At 49.0% G+C, this 23,210-nt stretch overlaps 7 protein-coding genes across 7 annotated transcripts; 4 read left to right on the top strand and 3 right to left on the bottom strand.

Moving 5' to 3' along the window:
• Positions 1–3,314: 3,314 nt before the first annotated feature.
• On the top strand, positions 3,315–6,818 carry TRIREDRAFT_121670 (frequency clock protein; the record flags this gene model as incomplete). Its single annotated transcript, XM_006965102.1, has 2 exons — positions 3,315–3,612; positions 3,674–6,818. The coding sequence occupies 2 exons, from the start codon at positions 3,315–3,317 to the stop codon at positions 6,418–6,420; spliced, it is 3,045 nt and encodes a 1,014-aa protein (XP_006965164.1). The 3' UTR covers positions 6,421–6,818.
• Positions 6,819–7,344: 526 nt separating this feature from the next.
• Positions 7,345–9,511, top strand: TRIREDRAFT_47814 (uncharacterized protein). Its single transcript, XM_006964821.1, has 5 exons — positions 7,345–7,625; positions 7,724–8,259; positions 8,331–8,423; positions 8,495–9,101; positions 9,144–9,511. Exons 1-5 carry the CDS (start codon positions 7,508–7,510, stop codon positions 9,458–9,460), a joined length of 1,671 nt encoding a protein of 556 aa, XP_006964883.1. The 5' UTR covers positions 7,345–7,507; the 3' UTR covers positions 9,461–9,511.
• A 6,271-nt stretch (positions 9,512–15,782) lies between these two features.
• Positions 15,783–17,015, top strand: TRIREDRAFT_77647 (uncharacterized protein; the record flags this gene model as incomplete). The annotated part of the gene is made up of 1 exon (XM_006965101.1): positions 15,783–17,015. One exon carries the CDS (start codon positions 15,783–15,785, stop codon positions 16,857–16,859), a length of 1,077 nt encoding a protein of 358 aa, XP_006965163.1. The 3' UTR covers positions 16,860–17,015.
• Positions 17,016–18,151: 1,136 nt separating this feature from the next.
• Positions 18,152–19,174, bottom strand: TRIREDRAFT_107045 (uncharacterized protein; the record flags this gene model as incomplete). Its single annotated transcript, XM_006964940.1, has 2 exons — positions 18,152–19,056; positions 19,117–19,174. 2 exons carry the CDS (start codon positions 19,172–19,174, stop codon positions 18,152–18,154), a joined length of 963 nt encoding a protein of 320 aa, XP_006965002.1.
• Positions 19,175–19,640: 466 nt separating this feature from the next.
• Positions 19,641–20,474, bottom strand: TRIREDRAFT_61383 (uncharacterized protein; the record flags this gene model as incomplete). The annotated part of the gene is made up of 2 exons (XM_006964939.1): positions 19,641–20,218; positions 20,312–20,474. The coding sequence occupies 2 exons, from the start codon at positions 20,472–20,474 to the stop codon at positions 19,641–19,643; spliced, it is 741 nt and encodes a 246-aa protein (XP_006965001.1).
• A 478-nt stretch (positions 20,475–20,952) lies between these two features.
• On the top strand, positions 20,953–21,795 carry TRIREDRAFT_61164 (uncharacterized protein; the record flags this gene model as incomplete). Its single annotated transcript, XM_006965100.1, has 1 exon — positions 20,953–21,795. One exon carries the CDS (start codon positions 20,953–20,955, stop codon positions 21,793–21,795), a length of 843 nt encoding a protein of 280 aa, XP_006965162.1.
• Positions 21,796–22,036: 241 nt separating this feature from the next.
• TRIREDRAFT_107042 (PTH11-type GPCR protein) lies at positions 22,037–23,210 on the bottom strand (the record flags this gene model as incomplete). Its single annotated transcript, XM_006964938.1, has 3 exons — positions 22,037–22,584; positions 22,640–22,824; positions 22,912–23,210. The coding sequence occupies 3 exons, from the start codon at positions 23,208–23,210 to the stop codon at positions 22,037–22,039; spliced, it is 1,032 nt and encodes a 343-aa protein (XP_006965000.1).

Below are 23,210 nucleotides of genomic sequence, written 5' to 3'. Positions count from 1 at the left end.
TCTCATTACCGTCGTTGAGGATGCGGATGAGCACTGGACGAGCATTGCTCCCTTGGCGAGTATTTGTGCGAAGCCAAGGCTGGAAGTGGCCAGAGGGGAATTGAGGATGTTGAGCACGACTCGTCGCTTGAAGCTGGTGAGCCCCATGCCCTGCCGTGCCATGCCGCGCAGCAGTCCCTACCTTACTCGTTTGTACTCTGCCGTCAACAGCTGGGTCGGAGGCAGCGCCCGTGAGGACCACGATGGAGAGGCATGGAACCGCACTGCCTTAGCACAAGATTGGCACCGGGCGCCGTCGACGGAGCGCCAGGACCACCCACACCACCATCACCTTGCGTTGCGAGACAGGCCCGTCCAGACCCATGGACAACCCTTGCAGCGCAGCAACCATAGGTTCTAGACAAGAGACTTTGTCTGGCGGGAGACGTCATAGTGGCGCCACAAATGTAGCCCGTTGGCGAGACTGGCTTCCTGGCTGAGGTGCTGGTGGATGGACCAGTCAAGGGTTCCGACCGCGGGAGAGCGATGCATCTCGATGAGCGCTTGGCTCGCTAGCGACTGGAGGGCTCTGGACCGCATGGCTGGAACAAGTACCTGTAATACGAGTAGTATTCTGCATGAGCAGCCATGTTTGCTAGCCCATGCGGCCGTGCTCGATATATTACATATTGCGAGGAGGCTGGCGGTGACTCTGGCGGCGATGGCTGCATGAGCATAGAGAAGAGCGGAGGAGCTGGCTGGCAGCGAGAAGAAGAGTTCAGCCTGTACGGAGGACTTGTTGCAGCAATAACGGGAAGCTCAGGTACTCGTAATGGCTGTTCGGTGCAGTACCGCGTCTCGGAACAAGTTAGCTCCGAGGGCTGACCCCAGGAAACGGTCTGTTCGATGCCAGCCAAAAACCAAGATCTACACCCTCCAAGCCTTGCGACCTGCGTCCCCGCAAGCCGGCGGTTGGCCATGGATGGGCGTCCCACCAGTGGAGGAGCGGCAGGCCAAGGAACTCGCGAATTTGACACGCTGCCGGAAAAGGCACAGGGATTATTATTAGGCGGGCACGAGGAGAGAGACAAGAGAGAGAGAGAGAGGCTGGAAGCGAAGAGAGGACGTCGGAACCCACCGTCCAGCACCTGTTCTCTACTGTGACTGGCGTGACTACCTAGGCACCTTACCTACTACTAGGTAGTAGTAGGCAATACAGACAGACGACAGTACCGCTGCTGATTGAGAGCATCAGACTATGACTGCAGTTGACTCGTTCTTGAGGTGCTGTGGATGGCGGATGGGCTGCTACAGGAATCACCCAGACGGAATCACCAGACATCTTCCGGTTGATCTTCTTCGGTTTACCTGCTTTCCAGTGGTAGTACCTAGCAGGCAGGGCCGCTACGAGTACAGCTCCAGCTACAAATACAAAAGGTACGGGCTAAGTTTATAGCACTACACGGTACCTACCTTAACCTACTACTGTAGGTACCTAGCCCAGTGGTTCAATCGTCCAGGGTTCAAGCTCCGACGCGGCTTCCATCACCAGCGCGAGGCTGCAGAAGCGACAGAAAAAGGGCCTGTGGACAAGGAACGAAACCACACCATACTGCGTACATATGCCGTTTCCCAGCTCTGCACCGTGCACCGGGACGCAATGCAAGCTTCTCGCTAGTGACACGCCCCTCTGGGAGTGACGGAGCAGATGCTGTAGTGAGCAAGACCCTGATTTGCGTGGTGTGCCTTGATGCTGCTGCTATTGCACCGATCCCAACGCTCTGCGTCCCGGCGAGCGAATCGAAGCCTCGCCGCGCCATCAGCCCGCACCGACGGCGGCTCGCCACCCAACACGTCGTTACAATTTTCTTTTTCTTCCATCCTCGCCGTTGACAGCGGACAGAACCAGCAAAGTCTCCTCCACCCCAACTTTACCCCCTCTGGTAACTCGCACCTCGCATTTGCCTCCCGTCGACCCTGCGAGCGCCACTGCAGTAGGGCTGGCCTGGGGAGTTGATAGCATATGTATGTACATCGTCGAGCCCTCAAAATTTTTCCTTGCAGTTCCTTTTTGGCCTGCTACCCCCCTCGCCTAGGTACTAGGTTCTAGGCACAGTACTCGTACTGCACCGGCTGCCACGCACACGCACACGCCCCTCCCCTTTCCTCCCTCTTCCTCATCCACAGCCTCACCACGGCGATCAAACCTCAAATCATATCTGTACAGTGCATACATCGCCTGGCCCCGTCGATACCCTACGGGGCCGTTTTCGAACCACTTCTTCCCTCAACCATACCTCGAACCACTTACTGCTGCTACCTTGCTTTCATCATCCCTCTTCCCTTCGCTTCTACGCTCCTCCTCGCTGAATATCTATCCGGCGACAACATCATCATCGCCCCGACCGAGCTCAGCAGACGTGAGCCCAACGCACAGGCCTTTCTGGCAGTCGCATTTCCACGGATTTCAACAGAGAGAGGCTGCCCGACTGGCGGAGCCGGTTCCGAACCCGCACTCTCGCCTGTCAACCCAGTTGTACCACGGATTGGCGACGCAAATAGCTGCAAAGAGCTGGATTGAGCCGGTTCATCAATCACGCAAACTTGACTTTATCATCCAATCCGCTGGTGTACACGATCTCCGGCCACCGACAGGATCCAAGGCGACAGCAATCGGCGGCTTGGTTCTGATTCAACCAGAGTTTTGTCACGCATTCGTATCTTGCCACATACTCAAGCCTCGAAGCTTCGCCTTTTTCGCTGGATTTCCATCCGTACACGAATTTTGGATAGAGCCGACATTTTCTTCTCCTCATCTTTCTGCTTCAAGCCCCTTTACTCATTTTCATCTCTTGGCGCAATAAGCGACTCTTCCTCCTCATTGCGCATCCCTGGGTTTTCTACCAAAGCTCATTTTGTTTCTGAGGTCAGTTGCCCGAAGTTGTTGCGACCCTCTCTTGCTTATGCCGTTCGATCGATCTCGATCGCCTACGGTGCCCCGGCAATAACACGCCACTTCTTGTTGCCCGACACAACTGGCCTTGACACAAGGTCCCAGTAATAGCCAAATCTGCTGTCATAGGCACTCGGCCTGCACGAGTATTAACCTATTGACAGTGCCTTTACAGTACACGATAAGGCGACTGACGGAGTGCTGCTGCGTGGCTACGTCACAAGCTCCGTTGCTTCACCTACTTGGGACCCTTGAAGAAATAAACGCCCTAACCGCCTACTTTGAGCCAAGAGTCTCTTGCTCGGCAACCGGAGAATGGTTCTTTGACTAGACTGATCACAACAGTCGCCAGATCCTGTGTGTGCTCTCCAACTTGACAACAATGCAGCCGAAAAAGGGCAAATCTCAAGAACCACTCCTATCGTCGACCGGCCACCCTCTTCCCCGACGAACATCGCCGGAAAACTCAATTACGTTACGACACCATCAGCTCGCTCGCGATGCTTCCCTAAGGGCGAGTCGTGGCTCGGCTCCGCCGAAACAGACCAAGCAGGACACCTCGTCACCCCGTCGAGCCTCATCGGGGGAGAGCCACGAGACCGGCCAGAGCGACGCCAACAATTGGTTCGACCAGTCCAACCAAAACCCAACAGCTACCTTTGACAACAACACCATGGATGGTAAGTGTGTGTTTGTGGGATGACACGCTGATAGAGTAGTTACTCATGTTTCTCGACACAGTGGAGCCGCCCTTTTTCCAGAAGGAATCCGATTCTTCGAATGAAGAAAAGCCAGGCCAATCCCCACCACCCGTGCCCCGAAACCTGTCCAATGCCCGCAGCAGCAGCGCCGATGACTACCGAAGCGTCATTGACGATCTCACTGTTGAGATTCAGAAGCTCAAGGAAGAACTGAAGCGCTACAAGCAGCGTGGCCCGGATATGCTTCGTAAAGACAAGCTCTTTGAAATCAAGATGCATGGCTTGCCGAAGAGGAAGAAACGCGAATTGGAGGCTACGCTTCGGGATTTCGCAGCGGGTCTATCGGGAGATTCTCCGGAGACCACCTCGTCCCAGCGCAACAAGTCGTCTTCCAGGCATGCCACGCGCGAGCGCATGTACTCGGGCTCGAACTCCCTGTCGCAGTCTAAGCATGCCTCGTCATCGTCCGGGTCCAATACGCGACCCGTCGATTCAGCCTATGCCTCCATGTCCACCGGGGCGGGCTCCTCCGGGACCTCGCTGAACAGGCCACAAGGGGGCTCGCGGTTTAGGACGAACGACCAGAAAGTCGAGAACTACTTGCGCGAGATTCCCGAGGGACTGTATCCCCGGCTTGTTCCCATGACGGAGAAGGAAAAGAAGAAGCTCGTGGTCCGACGCCTTGAGCAGATATTTACGGGTAAGATTTCCGGCAAGCATTCGAGAAAGAATCAAACTGGCGAACCACCTCCCGGATCCGCCCCGCCCCCAGCTCAGGCAACTCCGGGCCATGCTTCTCCCCGGCGCTCATCTCTGGTGCAAATACCGACGCCCAAGCTTAGCACTCATGGTAGCTCTAACATGAAGCCTCCCCTGGAACCTGTGCGCGAAGCTCGATTCTCTGCCGCGGAACAACACTCCGGTCAAGGGGAAAAGAAGAGCAGATCGCAGGACATGGGCTCGGCATCCAACTCGAATGAAGATCAAACCGAACCTGGGGGGACCGGTAGCGGCAGCGGTACCGCCCACGGCAACGGTAACAGCGGTTCAGGCACAAACCCTTCCCCCCCAATGCCACCGCCTCCCGAGCAGCGGCCCACGAGGCCTAGGGACCTTGATCCCGATCGCGTCCAGATTCCTTCCGAAAACATGGAGTACATTCGACACTTGGGTCTTGTCCCTCCGGAGCTGCTACCCAATCCGCCAGAACGGACCTATGACGACGTTCACATTGACGAAGATGGGTGGGTGTATCTAAATCTCCTCTGCAACATGGCGCAACTACACATCATGAATGTCACCCCGGACTTTGTGCGCAAAGCCGTCGCCGACCTGAGTGCCAAATTTCAGCTTTCGCCAGACGGTCGAAAAATTCGATGGCGTGGTGGTACAGACGGCACCAAGTTCAGCAGCGACAGCTCGGGCGACCACTCGCAACGGAGCCCGGAGACGGACGAAACGGAAATCACAAAGAAGGAGCGTCGCAAGAGACAGAAGACGGGTCGCTCAACGGGTGACTCCTGGAGCCCGACAAACCACCTGTCCAACTATGGGCCACAAGTTTCAGCATCAACCGAGAGCTTTCACTACAAGCCCATGTTCCTCCATCAGCAGTCGCCCAACGAGCAATCCTCCATGGAGGATGGCACTCTGTCGTCCTTTGGCCCTATCGAGGAGAGCAATGCTGCAGATTCGCGATGGGGCCAGAGCGGCTCGGGTACGTCCGTCCGCCGCAAACGCCGTCGCGATGGCGCCATCATCTACTACAGCGGCGCTCCGTTTTGCACCGACCTATCGGGTGACCCGGGGGATATATCGCCCACGACGTACATGCTCTCGAGCAGCAGAGACAAGGTCGAATCCCCGCCGCATTTTGACCGCCCGATTCCATTCAGATCCGGATCCGGTTCTTCTATCGCCAGGCTGCCATTGAGTGACGCTGACCTTGATCTTCGCTCCATGTCCGAAATGGAGGTCGATGATGGGAAAGGCGGCGTGCCTGATCTCATGACGGACTCTGGTGATGATTCGAGTGAATTCAACATGGATCTTTGCTGGAGCGATGCGCCCCAGATACTCGAAGTGCGTCCCCTCGAGCCCTGTGGCCTGGGTGGCGTGCTGCCTGAGGATCACTTCATGGTGGTGGTCACGACTAGGCGGTCAAAGCTCGACGCATACGAGAGCCAGCGGAAGAAGCTGTCCGAAGAGGCCACAGAAAACATCATAGGCCGGTTGGCCACAATGTCCACATCGTCACCGCGTCCTTTCGTCCGCCGACTACGGATGCAGGATGAACCACCGAAGCTCCAGATCGAGTACCTGTCGGGTCGTATCAGGCGCCTGGAACCCGTACCGCTCCCTCCGCCTGCCATTTTCTTTCCGCCTTTCAGTTCGGATTCATGGTCCGAGGACGAATCTGGATCGGACGGAGACGATGAGCTTAACTCTTCGGAAGAGTTTATGAGCCGACGAGCAAACCCGCATCTATCGGACGGCTATCCCGACGGCGTCCTCACGAGCGCCGATGAGGATGGAGAAGAACCCGAAGATGATGTTGCTATGCCGAACGACGAGGCAGACAGCAGTGGGCTAGACGACCTTCCACCGCGGAACCTTGGCCGAATTCTGCACTCTCGGGGCAGCACCGAGGCTGTGCCAGGGACTATTGGTGGAAGGAGCACCAGCCCTCATGTGGACGGTATGCTCCCTGCCGGAGGGAGTTCCGCGGCCACTGCAGGAGGAGGCTTTGAGAGCGATTACCACAGCGGCCTCGACCAGAGCAGTTGAAGAAAAGCAGATGCACGTTTGTTGCGTGGTGGAAGTGGATATGAAGAGAGCTACGAAAGCACCAGCAAGCATCTTGTGGGCGGCAGATCTGTCAATGGAGGTTGTGGAGTGCTGACCATTGCCCAAAGATGTTTCATGTCGAAACGATTTCCCTTGACGTTCTTTTCTTGAATACCCCAGTATGTGTCAGGAGGGCATAGTTGACGACTTATTTTTCAAAACGAAAAGGGGAAACAGTACGATTCCCTCGATGCGCGCGATTGTACCACAGCCTTGTTTTAGTATTTACTACCTACCCAGTGTATATCCAGTACAGAGAGGTTGTACTGATGAGTGTTGCATTAATTCCCCCTGCTGCTTGGGTCAAGGGAGTATATAGATGCTAGATATCCTGTATGTTTACGTTTGAAAATCCAATGGAGACATTTGAGTACTAGCACTTGCGCGAGTGGCAGCACTTTCTGGCTATCATTGAATTCAACTACGAGAATTGCGCATTCGGGAGCTGTTGCAGCGATGAAGCTTCATGTTGTGAGACTGGTACGGAACCAGTCTGCGGCCCGTGTGTTCTGCAATCCTTCGGACTGTACGTCATCCATCAACGCCATCAATCCAGTCAAGCGGAGAGCAACAAACAGCAACAGTGGATTAACTGGGGTGACTTGTACGGCAGCTGCTCCAATTGAACATGTTGCAGAAGCAAAACAATTGCAAAGCTGCACGTCTGCATCGTGATGGAGGTACCTATTGTCCAAGAGGTCGGGGAAACACGTGATATGCCGCGTCTCACTGCTTAAGGTAGGTAGGTACTTCTGAGGAGTTGCGCAATCAGACCACTGCAAGCTGCAAGCTGCACGGAGCACCGCCGCCTCTGCTTTCATCATCCGGAAGCTGAGGTTATAAATTAGTGAGCCGAGGGGCTGCGTTCTGCTTTGAATCCTGTCCAACTCTTTACTTTTCCCCTCTTTGAAGGCTCTGAGGGGGATATTGAAGTTAGCAATTTCATTAATCGTCATCGCTCGCTTTCTGAACTGCTGCTCTTGAGCCTTTGGTGTGTTGCTTGTGTAGTAGGGTGCCCAAGGTAGCGATGCGGCTGCAATTGGGCTCGACGTTGGTGGCGTGGTTGGCGCTTGGTGGGGAGGTGGTGGTGGCAGAGGCAGAGGTGAAGACGGAGACCAAGGGAGTCAAGAATGTTGCGATTATCGGTGAGCTGGGACTTGGTTCTGGACTTGATGATGCTCGCTTCAAGCTCCCAGAGAGCATCATGGATGACACACACCTTTGACTGACGCGATAATCACAGGTGCTGGAGCTGCCGGTTCCTCGGCCGCCTACTACCTGCGCCAGTACGCAGACGAGGCCGACGTCAAGGTCAACATTACAATCTTTGAAAAGACGGACCGCATCGGCGGCCGTACGCTGACGGTCAACGCCTACGACGACGCGCGGCACCCCATCGAGCTGGGGGCGTCCATCTTCGTGGCCATCAACCACATCCTGTACAACGGCACGCGCAACTTCAACCTGTCGACGGCGGCCAACTACCGCGAGGCCGGCAGCCCGGATGACGTGACGGCCATCTGGGACGGCAGCGACGGCAGCTTCGTCTACGAGACGACGGACGGCACGGCCTGGTGGTGGGACGCGGGCAAGCTGTGGTGGCGATACGGGATGAGTCCCTATCGCGCGGTGAACCTGGTCAAGGAGGTGGTGGGCAAGTTTCTGAAGCTGTACGAGGGGCCGTATTTTCCGTTTCGGTCGTTGACGGCGAGGGCGTATGAGTTGGAGCTTTTGGGGGTGACGGCCTTGACGGGGGAGCAGTTCCTCAAGCTGCACAAGGTGAGCGAGGATCGTAGCGGAGACGATTTGTGGGAGGGAGGGAGGAAAGCTGACGAGGTGCTCGTGTTTAGATTGATGAAGCCTTTTCGAGGCACATCATCCAGGCTGCTACGAGAGTGAATTACGCTTCGAACCTGGCGTATATTCATGGACTGGAGACCATGGTAAGCCCCCAGATCCTCAGGATCAACTTCATGTGAATAATTCCAGTGTACTAAGATGATAAAATCACTAGGTCTCCTTTGCCACGGACGGCGCCATGTCTGTGGCTGGCGGCAACTGGCAGATATTTGATGAAATGGTCAAAACCAGCGGTGCTGCCATCCTACGCAACGCCACCGTATCCTCCATCCGCTTCGCCAAAGGCAAGGCGTCGTCGTCTTCCGCCCCCAAGTATGAGATTTCTACAAGCTCAGCCTCTGCTGAGCCGGAGCTTGTTGACACCACATTCGACGATGTCATCATCGCCTCTCCCTGGCAATTTAGCAACATTGAAGCCGGCGAGGGCGTCATCAAGCACAACATTGAGGAGATTCCCTACACCAAGCTCCACGTCACGCTCTTTGCCTCCCCCTTCAAGCTACACCCCGGCTTCTTCAAGCTTCCCCCGGGAAGCAAAGCGCCCAGCAACGTCTACACAACGCTCGCCAAGGATGAGGAGCCAAAGGTTGGGGCCGACGGCGTCGGCAAGACAGGCTTCTACTCCATCAGCACGCTCAGGACGGCAGTCAACCCCAAGACCGACAAGGCGGAGTTTGTGTACAAGATCTTCTCGCCCAAGCCCGTGACTCCAGAGTTCCTGTCGGACCTCCTCGGCGTCCAGGTGCCCGATACTTTTACGGGTCCGGCTCCCGAGACGGAAGGGAGCAGGAGCGAGAGCGGAGACGGCAAGACGAGCGACGTTGTGGAACCCATCTCGTGGTACTACCCGCACTGGTTCTACTCGTATCCGGTTGAGCTCCCGCGGGTGACGTTTCAGGATCCCATCCTGGGGCGCGGGCTGTACTACACGTCGGGCATTGAGAGCTTCATCTCGACGATGGAGACGAGCGCCCTGATGGGCATGAACGTGGCGAGGCTCATTGTGGACGATGCGGCGGGCATTTCTCGCGAGACTGTTCCTGGCGCTGTGAGTGAGGAGGACTTGCTGCTGGGTAGGGTCAAGTTGGACATTGTTGTTGAGGAGGCGGGAGAGCTGTGATTGACTTGGATGGCGCCATGATGTTGGAAATTTGGACGATTTACAGGGACTTGGATATGGGAGGGATATTTATTGAGCGAGCGACACTTTCTTTGATATGACTTGATATTCACTGGGCGAAACCATCGCTGTCTACATTTGCGGGCGATCATGTTATGGAAGAGATTGAGGGAGACGTTAGGCTCCCATGCCGCCCAAGCTAAAGCCGTCGAATCCCGGCCTCAACCTCGTCGAATCGACCCCTCGTCTCCCCCTTTCACCACTGCGCACTGAAGTGTTGGGGAAACAGCGGCGTGCGGCGGTTTCGATATCGGAGGTTGACTTTGCATATCGCGAGATCCCATGATCAGCAGGGGACAACGACGAAGTGGAAAGGGCTAAAAGGCGGAGGTCTTGCGTCTCTTTCACTTTCGGTCTAGACGGAGGAGAAGGCAATTCCTTACGGCATGCCAAGTGCTTGTGATGCTACCTTACATACATGTGTGTCTGTGTGTATGTGCATGTCATTGATATATTCCCCGTTGTCTGTGTCATATGGTTGCAATACAGTGATCCTCTATGGGCAGGTAGATATGTATGAAGCATCACTATACTGTACGGCAATTGAAATTCTAGGCCCCCTTCCCCCCTTGCAGGCTTAGACTTTTGACTAAAACTCATGGCTCGAATGCCGTTGTTGGGCTTTTGTCATGGTGGTGTCGGGCGGACGTCTTATTGGTGATGTCCCCTTGTTCAGGGCATATCGTAACCTATGTTGCTCTACTACCTTACTGGGAAAACCTGTAAGGGCACTAGACTTGCAAGACCACGGCTAGGCTTGCAGAATAGCTGCTAGGATTGCGGGAGCCTCTAGACTTATAGAGGTCGCTAAGGTTGCAAGGCAAATGTAGCTTCCTATAGGTTGTGATTTAACTCGCCTACTTCTCTATCTATTGCCTAGCCTGACTGCATAAAAAGGTATACCTTACTTAAATTAGTAAGGATTTACAGTATAATTGCAGTAGAAAATACCTTATTAAGGAGAACCCCTATATATACCCTAGCAGTAATATATTATACTAGTAAGGGCTATATAAACTTTTATAAAAGGTATAGTTACTAAAAGATTAAATATAATTTTACTAAATTAGCTTAATAAACTATATAAAAAAAAACTATTTATATAGCTAGTTAAATAAGGTATAATTTATTTATTTACTTTATTAAAAATTAGCTAAAGCTTTATAATATTATAAATTTAATTACTAATAATATATTAAGTATTAGTTAATTAGTATTAAATATAGTTATTAACTATTAAAAGGCTAAGAATAACTTTAATATAGCTATTTTTTTATTAATATATATTACTTTAATAATTAAAGTTATTAACTTACTTAGTAACTTACTATTTAATAAAGCAGGGTTAATATTAACTATTAATAAAAATAATATTAATATATACTAATATAGTATATTTATAGCCTTAAAGAAATACTATATATAGCTTATAAGCTTATTAAATTTATAATTCCTTATACTTTTTTATATAAAAAAGGCTATATTTCTTAACCTTTACTAATAGCTTAATACTAATATTAATACTTATAAAAACTAGTAATAATTATTAAAGTAAAAAGTAATAGTATTTCTTTAAATTTATATATATAGTAAGCTATAAAAAAATATAATATTAAGATTTTAAATAAGTTAAGCTATTATATTATAAGTTTTTTATAAATTAAAGGATTTTATATAGTAGTTATATATAAATTTTATTTAATAGCTAAAAGTAATATATTTATTACTAGCTATTAAGCTTAATATTAAATTCCTAATATTTAATAATATAGTTAAGGCTATTAATAAAACCTTAATTTTAGTATATATTTTTATTAAAAAGTAATAAAAATTCTAATTAAGAAAAAATAATATTATATAAAATATATTTATTATTATTACTTTTAATAGCCTATTTAATTATATTTTTACTAGTATTAAAGGATTTATTAATAACTTAACTTTTTTATATTATATAATAACTAAATTATTTTTAATATTAAAAGGAAAATACTAGCTTAATAATACTAGCTTTAAGCTATAAAAAAGTATTATTACTTTTTATAACTATAATATATATTATTATTTATAAAACTAAAAAATAATATTTTAATAACTTTAAAATTAATAAAAGCTATTTAACTTATAATATACTTAAAAGAGGATTATTATTAAGTATATTTTTAAAAAATATAAGTAAAAGTAAAAAATTATTTATTATAATATAGCTAAATATAAATTCCTTAATTAGATTTATATTATATATATAATAATAGGTTTATTTAATTTTATTAAGCTTAAGAGAAGGATTTTAAAGCAGTACTATAAGGAAAAGTAACTTACTTTAATAAAATTTAAATAAAATATTATAAATTCTACCTTAAAATATACTAATAAAGTTATTCTACTATTAAATAAAGTAGCTTTAAAAAAGCATATTACTTTATAAGCTTAAAAATATTATTAATAGTATTTAAAAAAGTATAATAAAGATATTAACCTTAGTAATAATAATAATAATAATAAGAAGGAAGATAATAAAATTAATAATAATAATAATAATAATAATAATATAAAAAAAAAAAAAAAAAATATAAAAAAAAAGCTTAAGGCAGGCATTTAATATTAAAGCTAGTTAAATTTAGTATTATAATATAAATATAAGGCTATAGTAAATATAATATAAGAAAATTAATAACTTATTAGCTAAATAGTATATTTTAAAGCTATTTATAATTAAATATAAAAATATTAAGAATTTAATAAAAAATATATTTTTAACTATATATCCTTAGCTTTTTAAAATAATATTAAATTTTATATTAATAAATTTAGCAGATTTTTTTAAATTTAATAAACTAATTAAGTAATTAATAATATCCTTTATTTTTTTATAAAAAAAAAAGTAATTTTTAATTACCTTTTTAAAGTCTTTTACTTTAATAGCTTATTAATTATAAGTAATATAATACTTTATTTATTATAAAGATAAGTTATATATTATTATTATAATAGCTAGCTAATAAAAGCTATTAGCTATTTTAATTAACCTCTCTGCCTTTTTTTTTTCTTAGCTATAATACTATTTACTTAAAAAGCTACTAATAGTATTAATAAGACTTATAATAATTTAGTAAATATTACTTATAGTATTAAAAGCAGTAGTATTAATAGCTTTAGTTATAATAGCCTTAGCTATAATAATTTAATAAAGGCTGCTTATAGTATTAAAAGTAATAGTAATAATAGCCTTAGCTATAATAATAGTAGTATTAATAGCAGTAGTATTAATAATATTAATAATAAAATTAGCTAGCTAGTATTATTATTATTACTGCTTTTTAATAATACTTTAAAATTATTAGCTTTTTTATTATTAATAATAAGCTAAGTTAAATCCTTTACTTTTTTATTAAAATATTTATAAATAATAATACCTTTTAAACTTATATTTAGGCTATTTATAATAAAGGCAGCTTTATTATTTACTTTTATAATATTATTATTAATAGGCAAGTTATTTAAAAATACCTTCTACTAGTTATTTAATAATATCTTACTACTAATTAAAAGGCTATTTATAATAATTTAATACCTTAATAAGCTATACTATTATATAATTATATTTTTATTTTACTTACTTATTAAAAGCTTTTTAATTTTAAAATTATATATAATATTAAAGATCTTTTTAATAGCTATAAATACCCTTTAGTATTTTTTTAAATATTAATACTTATTTTTTATACTTTTATACTTTTAAATATGCTTTAAAAAGCGCTAAATTAAATATAAAAGGAGACTTTAAAGCCCTTTTTATAAGTATACTTTTTTTATTAAATTTATAAGGCTAGCCTAGTAAGCCTTAAAAAGTAAGGAGAGAAAGTAAAAGGTATATTTATTTAACTATTTAACTAGGCTAAATAATAAGCTAATTTATAATAATAAAATAGTTAATATTTAGCTTATAGTAATAAAAAATATAGTAATATTACTTTATAATTTAAGGTATTTATAAATTAAAATATAAAAAACCTATTAATTAAAGTTAAATTTAGTTTAAAAGCAGTAAGATAATAAGATTTAATTATAGTTTAGCCTCTGTTACTAGGATTAATAGGGTATAAGATATAGTAACCTGTAAATTTTACTAGTTTAATATATTAAAAGTAGGCGACTGACTAGAAAAGTAGGCGAGTTAAATTATAACTATAGTAAGACCTATAGTAAGATACATACCCTTTACTAAGCTTATATCGCTCTTGCCCTCTCTCTTACTTTCTGCTTATATCTTTTTAGAGCCTTAGGCACTAGTAGGCCTTATCTTTATATTTTTTTTCCTAATCTCTCTCTTCCTCTTCCTCTTCTTTATTATCTTTATTATTATTATTATCATCTTGCATATAGCATAAGGTCAGTCAATGCCTTATATCCAGCCACTCTGTAATACTAGGTACTAACATTCGCGCCGCTTTACAGGCCCTACTACATACATATATACACACACACACACACACACACACACACACACACACACACACACACACACCTGCTATTAGCGCCGCTGCCATTGGTCAGATTGGCTGCTGGATTAGCTGCTGGATTAGCTGCTGGAGGCGTGGCGTTAGGTAGAATAGATATAAGTAATGTAACAGCTTTTCACTAGTATTTTTAGGTACCTCTTCTCTTTATAAACCAGCCAATCAGAAAGCTGCATTATCTTCTGCAAGCCTAGGCCACTCTGCAAGCCTAGTACAGGCTGCAACCTTTGCACGAGGTTCAAGGCATAGCTTTTTTTGCAAGCCTAGTGTTAGTTAAGTAAGCCTGCTAGGCTTGCAGAGCCCCTACAATTCCCAGTAAGGTAGTGTGCTTTTGTGCATGAGGGGAAACCATCAACACACCGAACTACTATGCCGAGATAATGATGGAATGCCGTGTTATCACCCTCTTGATACAATGGAACTTTCTGCTCTTGATGAAAAGAGACACACAGGATAGAATACTAGAGCTTCTTCCTTTGAGCCTTTGCGGCTCAATGCGGAAAACGGGGCCGAGAAGCGTCCCTCGCTGGCGGCGGCTTCTCCTCCTCCTCCTTGGCTCCCCAAGCTCCTCCTCCTCCTCTTCTTCTTCTTCTTCGATGGGCTCCTTTGATATCCATGGATGGATACTAGTAGTAGTACTACTATGGGACTGATTAGCTGTCAACGTGGGGCCGTGGAAGCGGCGATACTGGGCCGCTAATGGGAGAGTGGTGCCCTTCCTCTGCTGCTGCTTCATCTTCCTTTTGCTTCTGCTGCTCGTCTTATCTCTCTGCTTGGTCCTTGCGTCCCTGGCGGTGCTGAGATGAGGGGTGATAAGTGTGATTACTCCAGCTTCCTCGTCCACGCCTTCGTCCGATGCTTCGATTGGGCCAACTTTAACTGATCTGAAGCCTCTTGTCAGCCCGTATCCCGTGTCCTGTGGCACTGTATTGTAAGCTATCATTGTCCGAACCTCCGTCCGCATCACCAGCATCACTGCAATGCAGATGCAGTCCCCATCACAGTAGTAGCACGCAACAGCCCTAAACAATCCCGCTATCACTAGGTATCACAATAGTACTATCTCCTCTTCTCCTCTTCCTCCTCTATTTTGTGACAGCATCCCGGGATCCCGCTTCCGATGGTCGGGAAGCCTCAATCTGACGGCCGGCCTGCGTCGGCAAACGCCACAGGCGAGCAAACTAAGGTAGTTATGCCGGCGCCGGCGGAGCAGTTGCAGAAAAAAAAAAGGAACCTTGAACCCAGTTGAACTTTTTTTTTTTTCGGGGCTCGACCTTTCGGGGTTTCGTAATGGAATTCGACCTTTTGAGTATGAATTGACTTTGGGGCCATATTTATTTTCTGTTTTTGTGATCATCTGCCTCTTTGTCAGGATAGAATTGCTCTGTTCTTATTAGATAATCTAGAAGGTAGTTGCCCCAGTTTGGTGAAGAAGAGAGGGTACGGAAAGAGTTTCCGTGCTCTCGTCCGTTGTTCCTTCTTGTTCTTCCTCCTTGTAAGACAAAACGGAAGCAGCTCTCCATCTCGCGTTGCTTCTTTCCTCCATTCTCCATTCTCCTCCTTCTGATCTACTACTGTTGCTCCTCAATTGCGGTTTTCTTCTCTTCTAACATCACCGTCGACGATAATTCCAATCCTCACTCGAATTCGCTCCAGCGAGACTCGCCGCCAGATCCTGCCTTCAGCGAAAGCTGCTCCCATCACCTTCCCAACGACATCTCCAGCAATCACTCACTCACACAATGCCTGCCACCGGCGCCGCAACGACGAAGCCAAAGTACAGCTTCACCGACGACTACAGCGAGGGCGCCCACCCCGACGTGCTCAATGCCCTGCTGCTGAGCAACAACACCCAGGAGGTGGGCTACGGCCGCGACACTTACAGCGAGGCGGCCCGCGAGCTGATCCGCCGCCATCTCGGCCGCGACGACGTCGGCGTCTTCTTCGTGCCCAGCGGCACCTCGGCCAATGCAATCTCCATCGCCGCCTGTCTTCGCCCCCATGAGGCCGTCATTGCCTGCAGCTCCGGCCACATCGTCACGCGCGAGACGGGCGCCGTCGAGGCCAGCGGCCACAAGATCATCAACGTCGCCCCCAAGGACGGCAAGATGACGCCGGAAACCCTCACCAAGGCCCTCGACGACAACTGGCATTTCCCTCACATGGCAAAGCCCCGTCTCGTCTACATCTCCAACGCCACCGAGGTCGGCACCATTTACACAAAGGCCGAGCTGACTGCCCTGAAGCGCATCTGCGAAGCCAACGGCCTTTTGCTGTTTGCCGACGGCGCTCGCATCGGCACTGCGCTCACGGCCAGCATCAATGACATGACCCTGCGCGATATGCTTGAGCTTACCGACATCTTCTGGATCGGCGGCACCAAGAACGGCGCTCTCCTGGGCGAGGCCGTAGTGGTCAAGGACACCAAGCTGGCCGAGGACTTTGAGTTCTTCGTCAAGCAGCGTGGCTCCCTCTTGGCCAAGGGCCGCATCATGGGCGTGCAGTTTGCAGAGCTGTTCCGAGAGGAGGACTGCTTGTACTTTAAGCTTGCCCGGCAGGCCAACTTGGCGGCCGAGAAACTCTCCCGGTCCATCACCGGAGCCGGGTACCAGCTCAGCGCCAAGACGGAGACGAACCAGGTCTTTGCCATTCTTCCTCTGGCCCTCGTCCAGGCTCTCCAGCAGGAGTTCTCATTCTATGTATGGGAAAAGTACGGCGAGTTTGCCGTGGTCAGACTGCTGACCACTTGGGCCACGGATCCGGCCCAGCTGGAGAGGTTCAACAAGATCATCTTTAGCTGGCAGCCAGACGTGGAGTAGAGGACGGTTTGCTTGAAGAACGCTTTCATCCGGCGCTTTTTTTTTTTCTTCGATTTGACATTGACGTTTAGTGCTTGGGCTATGATTTGAGCGAGTATGTCGGCGTTGAGGACTGGTTTGCATTCACAATAGAAGACTTGGTTAACAATGCGGTACCTAATAAGACATGGCGTTGCTTTCTTTGATGACTTATCTTTCTTTGCTGGGATGAATGAATGGTCTCAATGCGTGCTTGCTAAGTGAAGTCGGTTTTACCTCAGAATCCTTGTGCATCACATGCCAATGTCTCTTCCAACTGCCTCTTCAAGACTTGAACGGTCCCGACGACCTGGTTCAATCGTCTTCACCGTGCGCGCAGCCGACCCGCTCCACCCCTGGTCTTGATTGCCAAGTCTGAGAGAAGAATGCCATTCGGCAAAGTCGACATTTGGCATGTGAAGATGTACTCTGAGACGAATACTACTACTAGTACATCCAGTTCACTTCACAAGCAAACATTTCCATCAAGAAAAAAAAAAAATTACAACTTCAACGAGTCGCCGATAATTGGATAACGGGGCATGATTGAGCCAGCTTTTTCTTATAAGTTTTTTCTTAGAATGTATTTCCGTTCAGACCATTTCTTTTGCTTGCGCAACTGTTGCCTTGCGCACCTTGTGCTCGGAGTTATTAACGTCAAACAGCGCCACGCCAAGCTGTCACTCTAAAAATCTCAGAAACTCCTGCTGGCGATGCTTCCACGTAACCCATCTCGATACTCATGGTAGCGGTAATAAAAAAAAACAATAGGGCAGAGCCGGCAGTAGACGGGCCTACAGATACGACACATGAATGATCAATTATCCTCCTGTGTGGAGTCAGTTCTCATTGCAGAGAAGCAGCAGCGAGTCGGATGGATAGCAGCCCGGCGGCTACCTTTGGCGACGACAAGAGCGGAGCGGTCTATAATGATCTGCAGGTCTGGACCTCGTGGATTGTCTGGGCTTTTGCTCAATCTTTGTTCTGAAGCGTGGATAAGACTGACTGGGAGTGTCCCGCGACAATGCGTTCTCATCAAGCTTGGCAGCCCCAATCCAACAGGATGAGCTTGATGGCCAATGCGCCTGGCATGATAGGGCTGGCAGGCGTTTGCAGTTGTTCAATCCGAGAAGCACGCCGCCATAATCCTGAACATTTGGTACCAAGCCCACGTCGGTAGGGTCCGTTTTCAAATGCAGGGGAATGCCGTGCTTGGCCCTGGCGGCCTTGGCCGTGTAGAATCGTCTCCAGGGATCCTAGCCCCAGAGTTTTCTCTAATCCTGAGGAGCAAGCATGACGACATATTCCCGTGTGCTGTGCCCAAACTTGATGATGTCCTTGTCTCTAAGCTCGAGATACCTGCTGTCGGGCACCTTTTCATCGTTGAGCATGGTGCCGTTGGCGCTCTCCAGGTCGATGAGGTACGGCTTCACCCTGCCAATCTTGTCGCCAAACTCGTTCCTCTTCTCGGTGTAGCGGAACTGGATGACGGCGTGCTGCTTGCTGATGCTCGGGTGCTCCGCGGCGAGGTCGACAACGGCCAGTTCCCTCCCCACCAGCCAGCAGCTCCGCGCGCTCAGTTCGACCGTGTCGACAATGTCCTTGCCCTTGAACACAAAGAGCTTCCATTGGTCACGGGGCGGTGGTTTCCGCGCCTCGGCCGGCTCGTGGTATTTGAGCACAATGGTCGAGCCGTCCGCCTGGGCGACCGAGTTGGACAGGGCAGCCAACCGGCCTGTGGTTCCGATGTTGGGCTTCTCCTTTGGCTTTTCGGGGTCTTCACCGCCGCCGCCGCCGCCGCCGCCTTGAGTGGTGGTGACCGCAAAGGACTCTTGCTGGGACGGTAGCGGCCCGGACCTCTTCAAGGGGGGGCTATTGCGATGCCGAGCCAGCGCGCGGCTGCCACGCTTCGGATCTTCATCGTCGGACGGGTCTCGGCGTCGGCGGCGCCGGCTATCTGGTTCTTCGGGCGAGCGTCTGTGTCTGCGGTCGCGGTCGCGGTCGCGGTCACGGTCACGGTCACGGTCACGGTCACGATCACGACTTCGGTCACGGTATCGTCTCGCTTCTCGGTCTCTCTCACGGCTGCGAGGTCTTCTGGAGGAATGATCGGGGCTCCGCGAGCGCCGGTCGCGGCGTCTTGTCCGTTCTCGGCTCTCGTCCTGGTCGCGTCGGGAAGCTGAATTGCCGACTGTTAAGACTTGCTATCCTTGCGGGCCCGGCTGGGGGGGATTCCTACCGTCGCCATTGCGGTCTCGATGTTTATGAGAGGCGCCGTGGTCTTCTCTTGACGCCATGGCTGCGAGCGCGAGCGCGGGCGTAATTATGTGAAGTCGCAAAATAACAGAAACTGAAAGGATACCTGCCGAAAGAACTTGGCGAATCTACGTGGAAGGCTGTTGATGTGTCGATGAAAGAGCTGGAAAAGTATGGCAGAGCTATGATGGAGACGGCTGTTGAAAGAGCATGGATTATTACGTCGCGTTTCGATTAAAGCAAGTGCAAGCCAGTGGGGTTTCGAGTTCACACGGTATGGAACTCCCATCGAAGAAGTCAAATCAAAGACAGACATCTTTATTGACAGACTCGTGAACTCGGGCTCAATGGAGGAAATACAGAAAAATCATGTCCGTCCAGCTCAAGAGTCACTTGTTTGCTGCGATTGTATGACCTTGAATGCGGGACAAGTTGCGTAGGTGCTTCAGTTGCGGAGGCATCATCACTTTCGAGGACTGTCCTCCCCTCGGCGCGATCTGAGCCCTATTATTCGCCTTGAACATCAGTCTTGATAATCTCTTCGACTGCCTCGTCCACTCCCTTCACAATCTTCGTCGGCTGCAGCCCAACAGCACCGCTCAAGCCATCGACCCAGCCCACGCTGGCATTCCGGTTCACCCAAACGCTCCTCCACCCCGCCGCTCTCGCACCGACAGCATCAAAAGGGTTCGAAGACACAAGCCATATCTTGTCCGGCCGAGACTCCAAATTCACCACCTTGGCAAAGTGCTCATACGTCCGCCGGTCTGGCTTAAACACCCTCAAGGGATCAACGCTGACGATGCGCGACGCCGGGAAGATGGATCCAGAAGACCTGGCCAGCGACGGCGAGGTCTTCAGCGACGAAGTAATCATGGGCTCGGTGCCGTTGGAAAACACGTAGGCTTCGATTGCTGGCGTCTTTGCGACGAGGCTGAGCGCTGCTTCGACCTCTGGAAACGCGTCTAGGCCGTCGTAGGCACTCATGACGGAATCCTCTTGCTCCGGTGACAGCTTCTCGCCAATCTCTGCGGCAGCATGCCGGAATGACCACCGGGTCAACTCGTTGAACGGCTGATACATGCCTTTTTTTTGTTTGACATCAGATGGTAAGTAAGTATCACTTCAATATTGGAGATGGCGCTGCCAGGTCATGCATGTCTCGGACAAAGACTCACCCATGCTGTTTATGCGCCATGAGTACTCCAGCTGGTACCGCCGTGCTTGCGTCGCAATTGTCTTGGCTTTTTCATCTCCGAATATGCCGGCCAGGGTTTTGACGATGGAGTCGGTGGATAGAATCGTTCCGTAGAGATCGAATGCAATGACGGTGGGAGCCATGGCCTCAGCTGTTCAGGCGGCCAGGATGTTGATGCGCACTAGATGAACGCCGGTGAGTCAGGCGGCAGCAGGATCATATACAGGATGCAAACTGAGCTCCAGCTTGTGGTTTTCGGCTGGTGAGCGCAACAACAGCACGCAGAATGCGAATAGTGACGGGAATTTCTGTAGGTAGGGAGAGATGGCTTCAGGTCTTCCTCATCCGATAATTCACGCTCATGTTATATAATCCCCAGTCTCTCTCTACCCCACGATTACACATGAAGTCATCCATCCAGTCTCATCTGTAGAACAATTACCCGCCTCCCCCCCCCTCAGACCAGCATTTCCTTAATCCGGCAGCCAGCGACCGAGCACCCAATCACGTCAGTATCCTGTCAATCATCCCAGCATCAGCTGCATAATTGAACGGCTCCCGAGTAGATTGATCACGGAGGAAAAACACATCCCAGCAAAGAATCCACAAAACCCCAAAAAAATGTCAGACGAGGCAAAACAAACCGAAAGCCTCAACTACCCGCTCTTCCGCGACTGTCTCTCCGCAACGATCCTCCAGCCGCCGCCCGCCGCGGAGCCGAAGCGCCGGCGACGAGCCAAGGCGGGGCGGGTACCGTCACCATCATCATCACCATCATCATCCTCTCCCGTCCCGGCCTCGGCCTCGGCCCCGGATCCGGATCCGCACCAGGACGCCGAGGAGCTCGCCGACTTCATCGACTACCTCGCCGACGGCATCTTCCAAAACCTCCCCAACGAGCTGCAGGAGCTAGACTACCGCTCGTGGAGGGACTCGGAGGCGCTGCAGGCGCAGTATTCTCTGCCCCTGACCCATGACAGCCTGTCCCAGCTCGATCTGCCACCTTCCATCTGCGAGACGCTCGTCACGTATAACCTCATCGCCGCGGACCCAACTGCGTCTTCTCATCTGCCCAGTACGCCAGCAGCTTTCCTTGTCCCCATTCTCACAGGCTATCTCACTACCCTCATCGAGCCGCCGCCAGCCACGGCGTCCACTCGCACAGACGCCTGCGAGCTCTGTGACCGGTCCTGGATCCCCTTGTCCTATCATCACCTCATTCCGCGGTTTGTGCATGACAAGGCTGTGAAGCGCGGGTGGCACCGCAAGGAGGATCTGCAAAACGTGGCGTGGCTTTGCGGTGCGTGTCACAGATTTGTGCACCGCTTTAGAAATCATGAGGATCTGGCAAGATATTACTACACGGTCGAGCTGTTACTGGAGGAGGAGGAGGTTCGAAAATTCGCCGAGTGGGTTGGTAAGCTGCGCTGGAAAGGCGGCAATACGAGGAGTAGAAAACATTGAGGCAGGCTTGGGGGAGGGTATGATACGGTAGAGGCTAAGAGTCTGTATCTGTTGAACTCTTTCGTGAAGACATTCTTGTCTGTGCACAAAATACCATTCAGCAGTCTTATTTATCGTTTGCGGGGAGCTTATACGTGATTTCATGTCATTCAGCCGTTAAATCCAGCCCTATAGTACTTAGAGACGCGCAAATATGAAGTGAAAATACAGCCCAGAAATACATCCTCCCAAAACCCTCCTTCTATCCGCCAGAGTTTTGCGACGTATGATCTCTCTCATCAGCCAATTTGATATACTCACCGCTATGCCTGTATTCAGACACAATGACCTCCTTCGTCTGCAATATCCCTCCACTTGGCTTCCGCTTCCCACCCCCGGTACCAGAAAAGGTACTGCCGCCTATCGTCTCCAGAACAATGCCATCTTTTGCCTTGTCTGAAGCGCCCTGCTCCTGCTCTCGGGGCGTTGACTTGTTCCGCCGGCTCGTATTCCAAAAGGAGTAGAGAGTCGGCGCGTTGACGACGATGGCGGCCGTCAGGAGCTCGGTGCTTGCCCAGGTGGTGCGGTTCACCTGGCTGTATGGGTGCGAGGAGTTGATCGGTAGGCGGATGATGGTGATGATGATGATAAAGATACCAAGTGTGAAGAGCGCTACCAGCTGGGCTTTACGTCCCGTGGGTGCTTTGAGCTTGAAGATGACGGGGAGTGGCATGATGAGCAGCATGAAGTCGGTTATGATGTTGAGGACGCCGAGTACAATGAGCTGCATCTGAGCTTGTGCGCATGGGCCTTGACGAAAGTCAGATCACATGTTACTAAATACTGAGAGCAGAAATTGACATACCAGGGTCAGGGAGAACCTGCCAGTAGAGATGAAAAGGCTTGCACTCGCTAAATGTAAAGACCTGGACAATCGTGTACGTGGCGAAGAAGACGAGGAGATAGGTTCGGATCAGCCACTTTTCATAGGGCATGTCTCGAATAAGGCGTCGATAGAGATCCAGTAGCACGAGCTTCTGCAACCAAAGGCTGTTTGTGTACAGACAGCTGTTAGCTAGGCACTCTGCTCCCTCGCTTAAGGTAGGCCGCGGGTCGGATGTATGTATGTATACTGACTAGGAATTGTAGAAGACCCGGTTGGCGATGGATAGCTTGCTGCCGATCTCCCGCTGATAGATCTCGTTGGGGGTAAAGTGATGATCCTGGCGCTGCGCGGCCGTCATATTGCTCGTGCCCCAGGTCAGGACGACATGAATCATGCCGAGGCGAATAAGGGCGCAGGCGCAGGCCGCCATAGTGAGGTAGTCGCCTGTGTTGAAGGTCTGGCGGACGTATTTCCTCCCCCAAAGCCTCACGCCCATGATGAGGAGGGCCAGCCAGCTGAAGAGCCAATGGATGATGAGTGTGGAATCCAT

This window comes from Trichoderma reesei (assembly GCF_000167675.1).
Source record: "Trichoderma reesei QM6a unplaced genomic scaffold TRIREscaffold_8, whole genome shotgun sequence".
Taxonomy (NCBI): domain Eukaryota; kingdom Fungi; phylum Ascomycota; class Sordariomycetes; order Hypocreales; family Hypocreaceae; genus Trichoderma; species Trichoderma reesei.
Note: the sequence above shows the minus strand (reverse complement) of the source record. Positions and strands in the feature narration are given on the sequence as shown.

Excerpts from the sequence above, each read along its gene's own strand:
- TRIREDRAFT_47814 (XM_006964821.1), top strand. The coding sequence starts at position 7,508 with ATGCGGCTGCAATTGGGCTCGACGTTGGTGGCGTGGTTGGCGCTTGGT. Across the intron at positions 7,626-7,723 it reads CAAGAATGTTGCGATTATCG|GTGCTGGAGCTGCCGGTTCC; the intron begins GTGAGCTGGGAC and ends CGATAATCACAG. Across the intron at positions 8,424-8,494 it reads TTCATGGACTGGAGACCATG|GTCTCCTTTGCCACGGACGG; the intron begins GTAAGCCCCCAG and ends TAAAATCACTAG.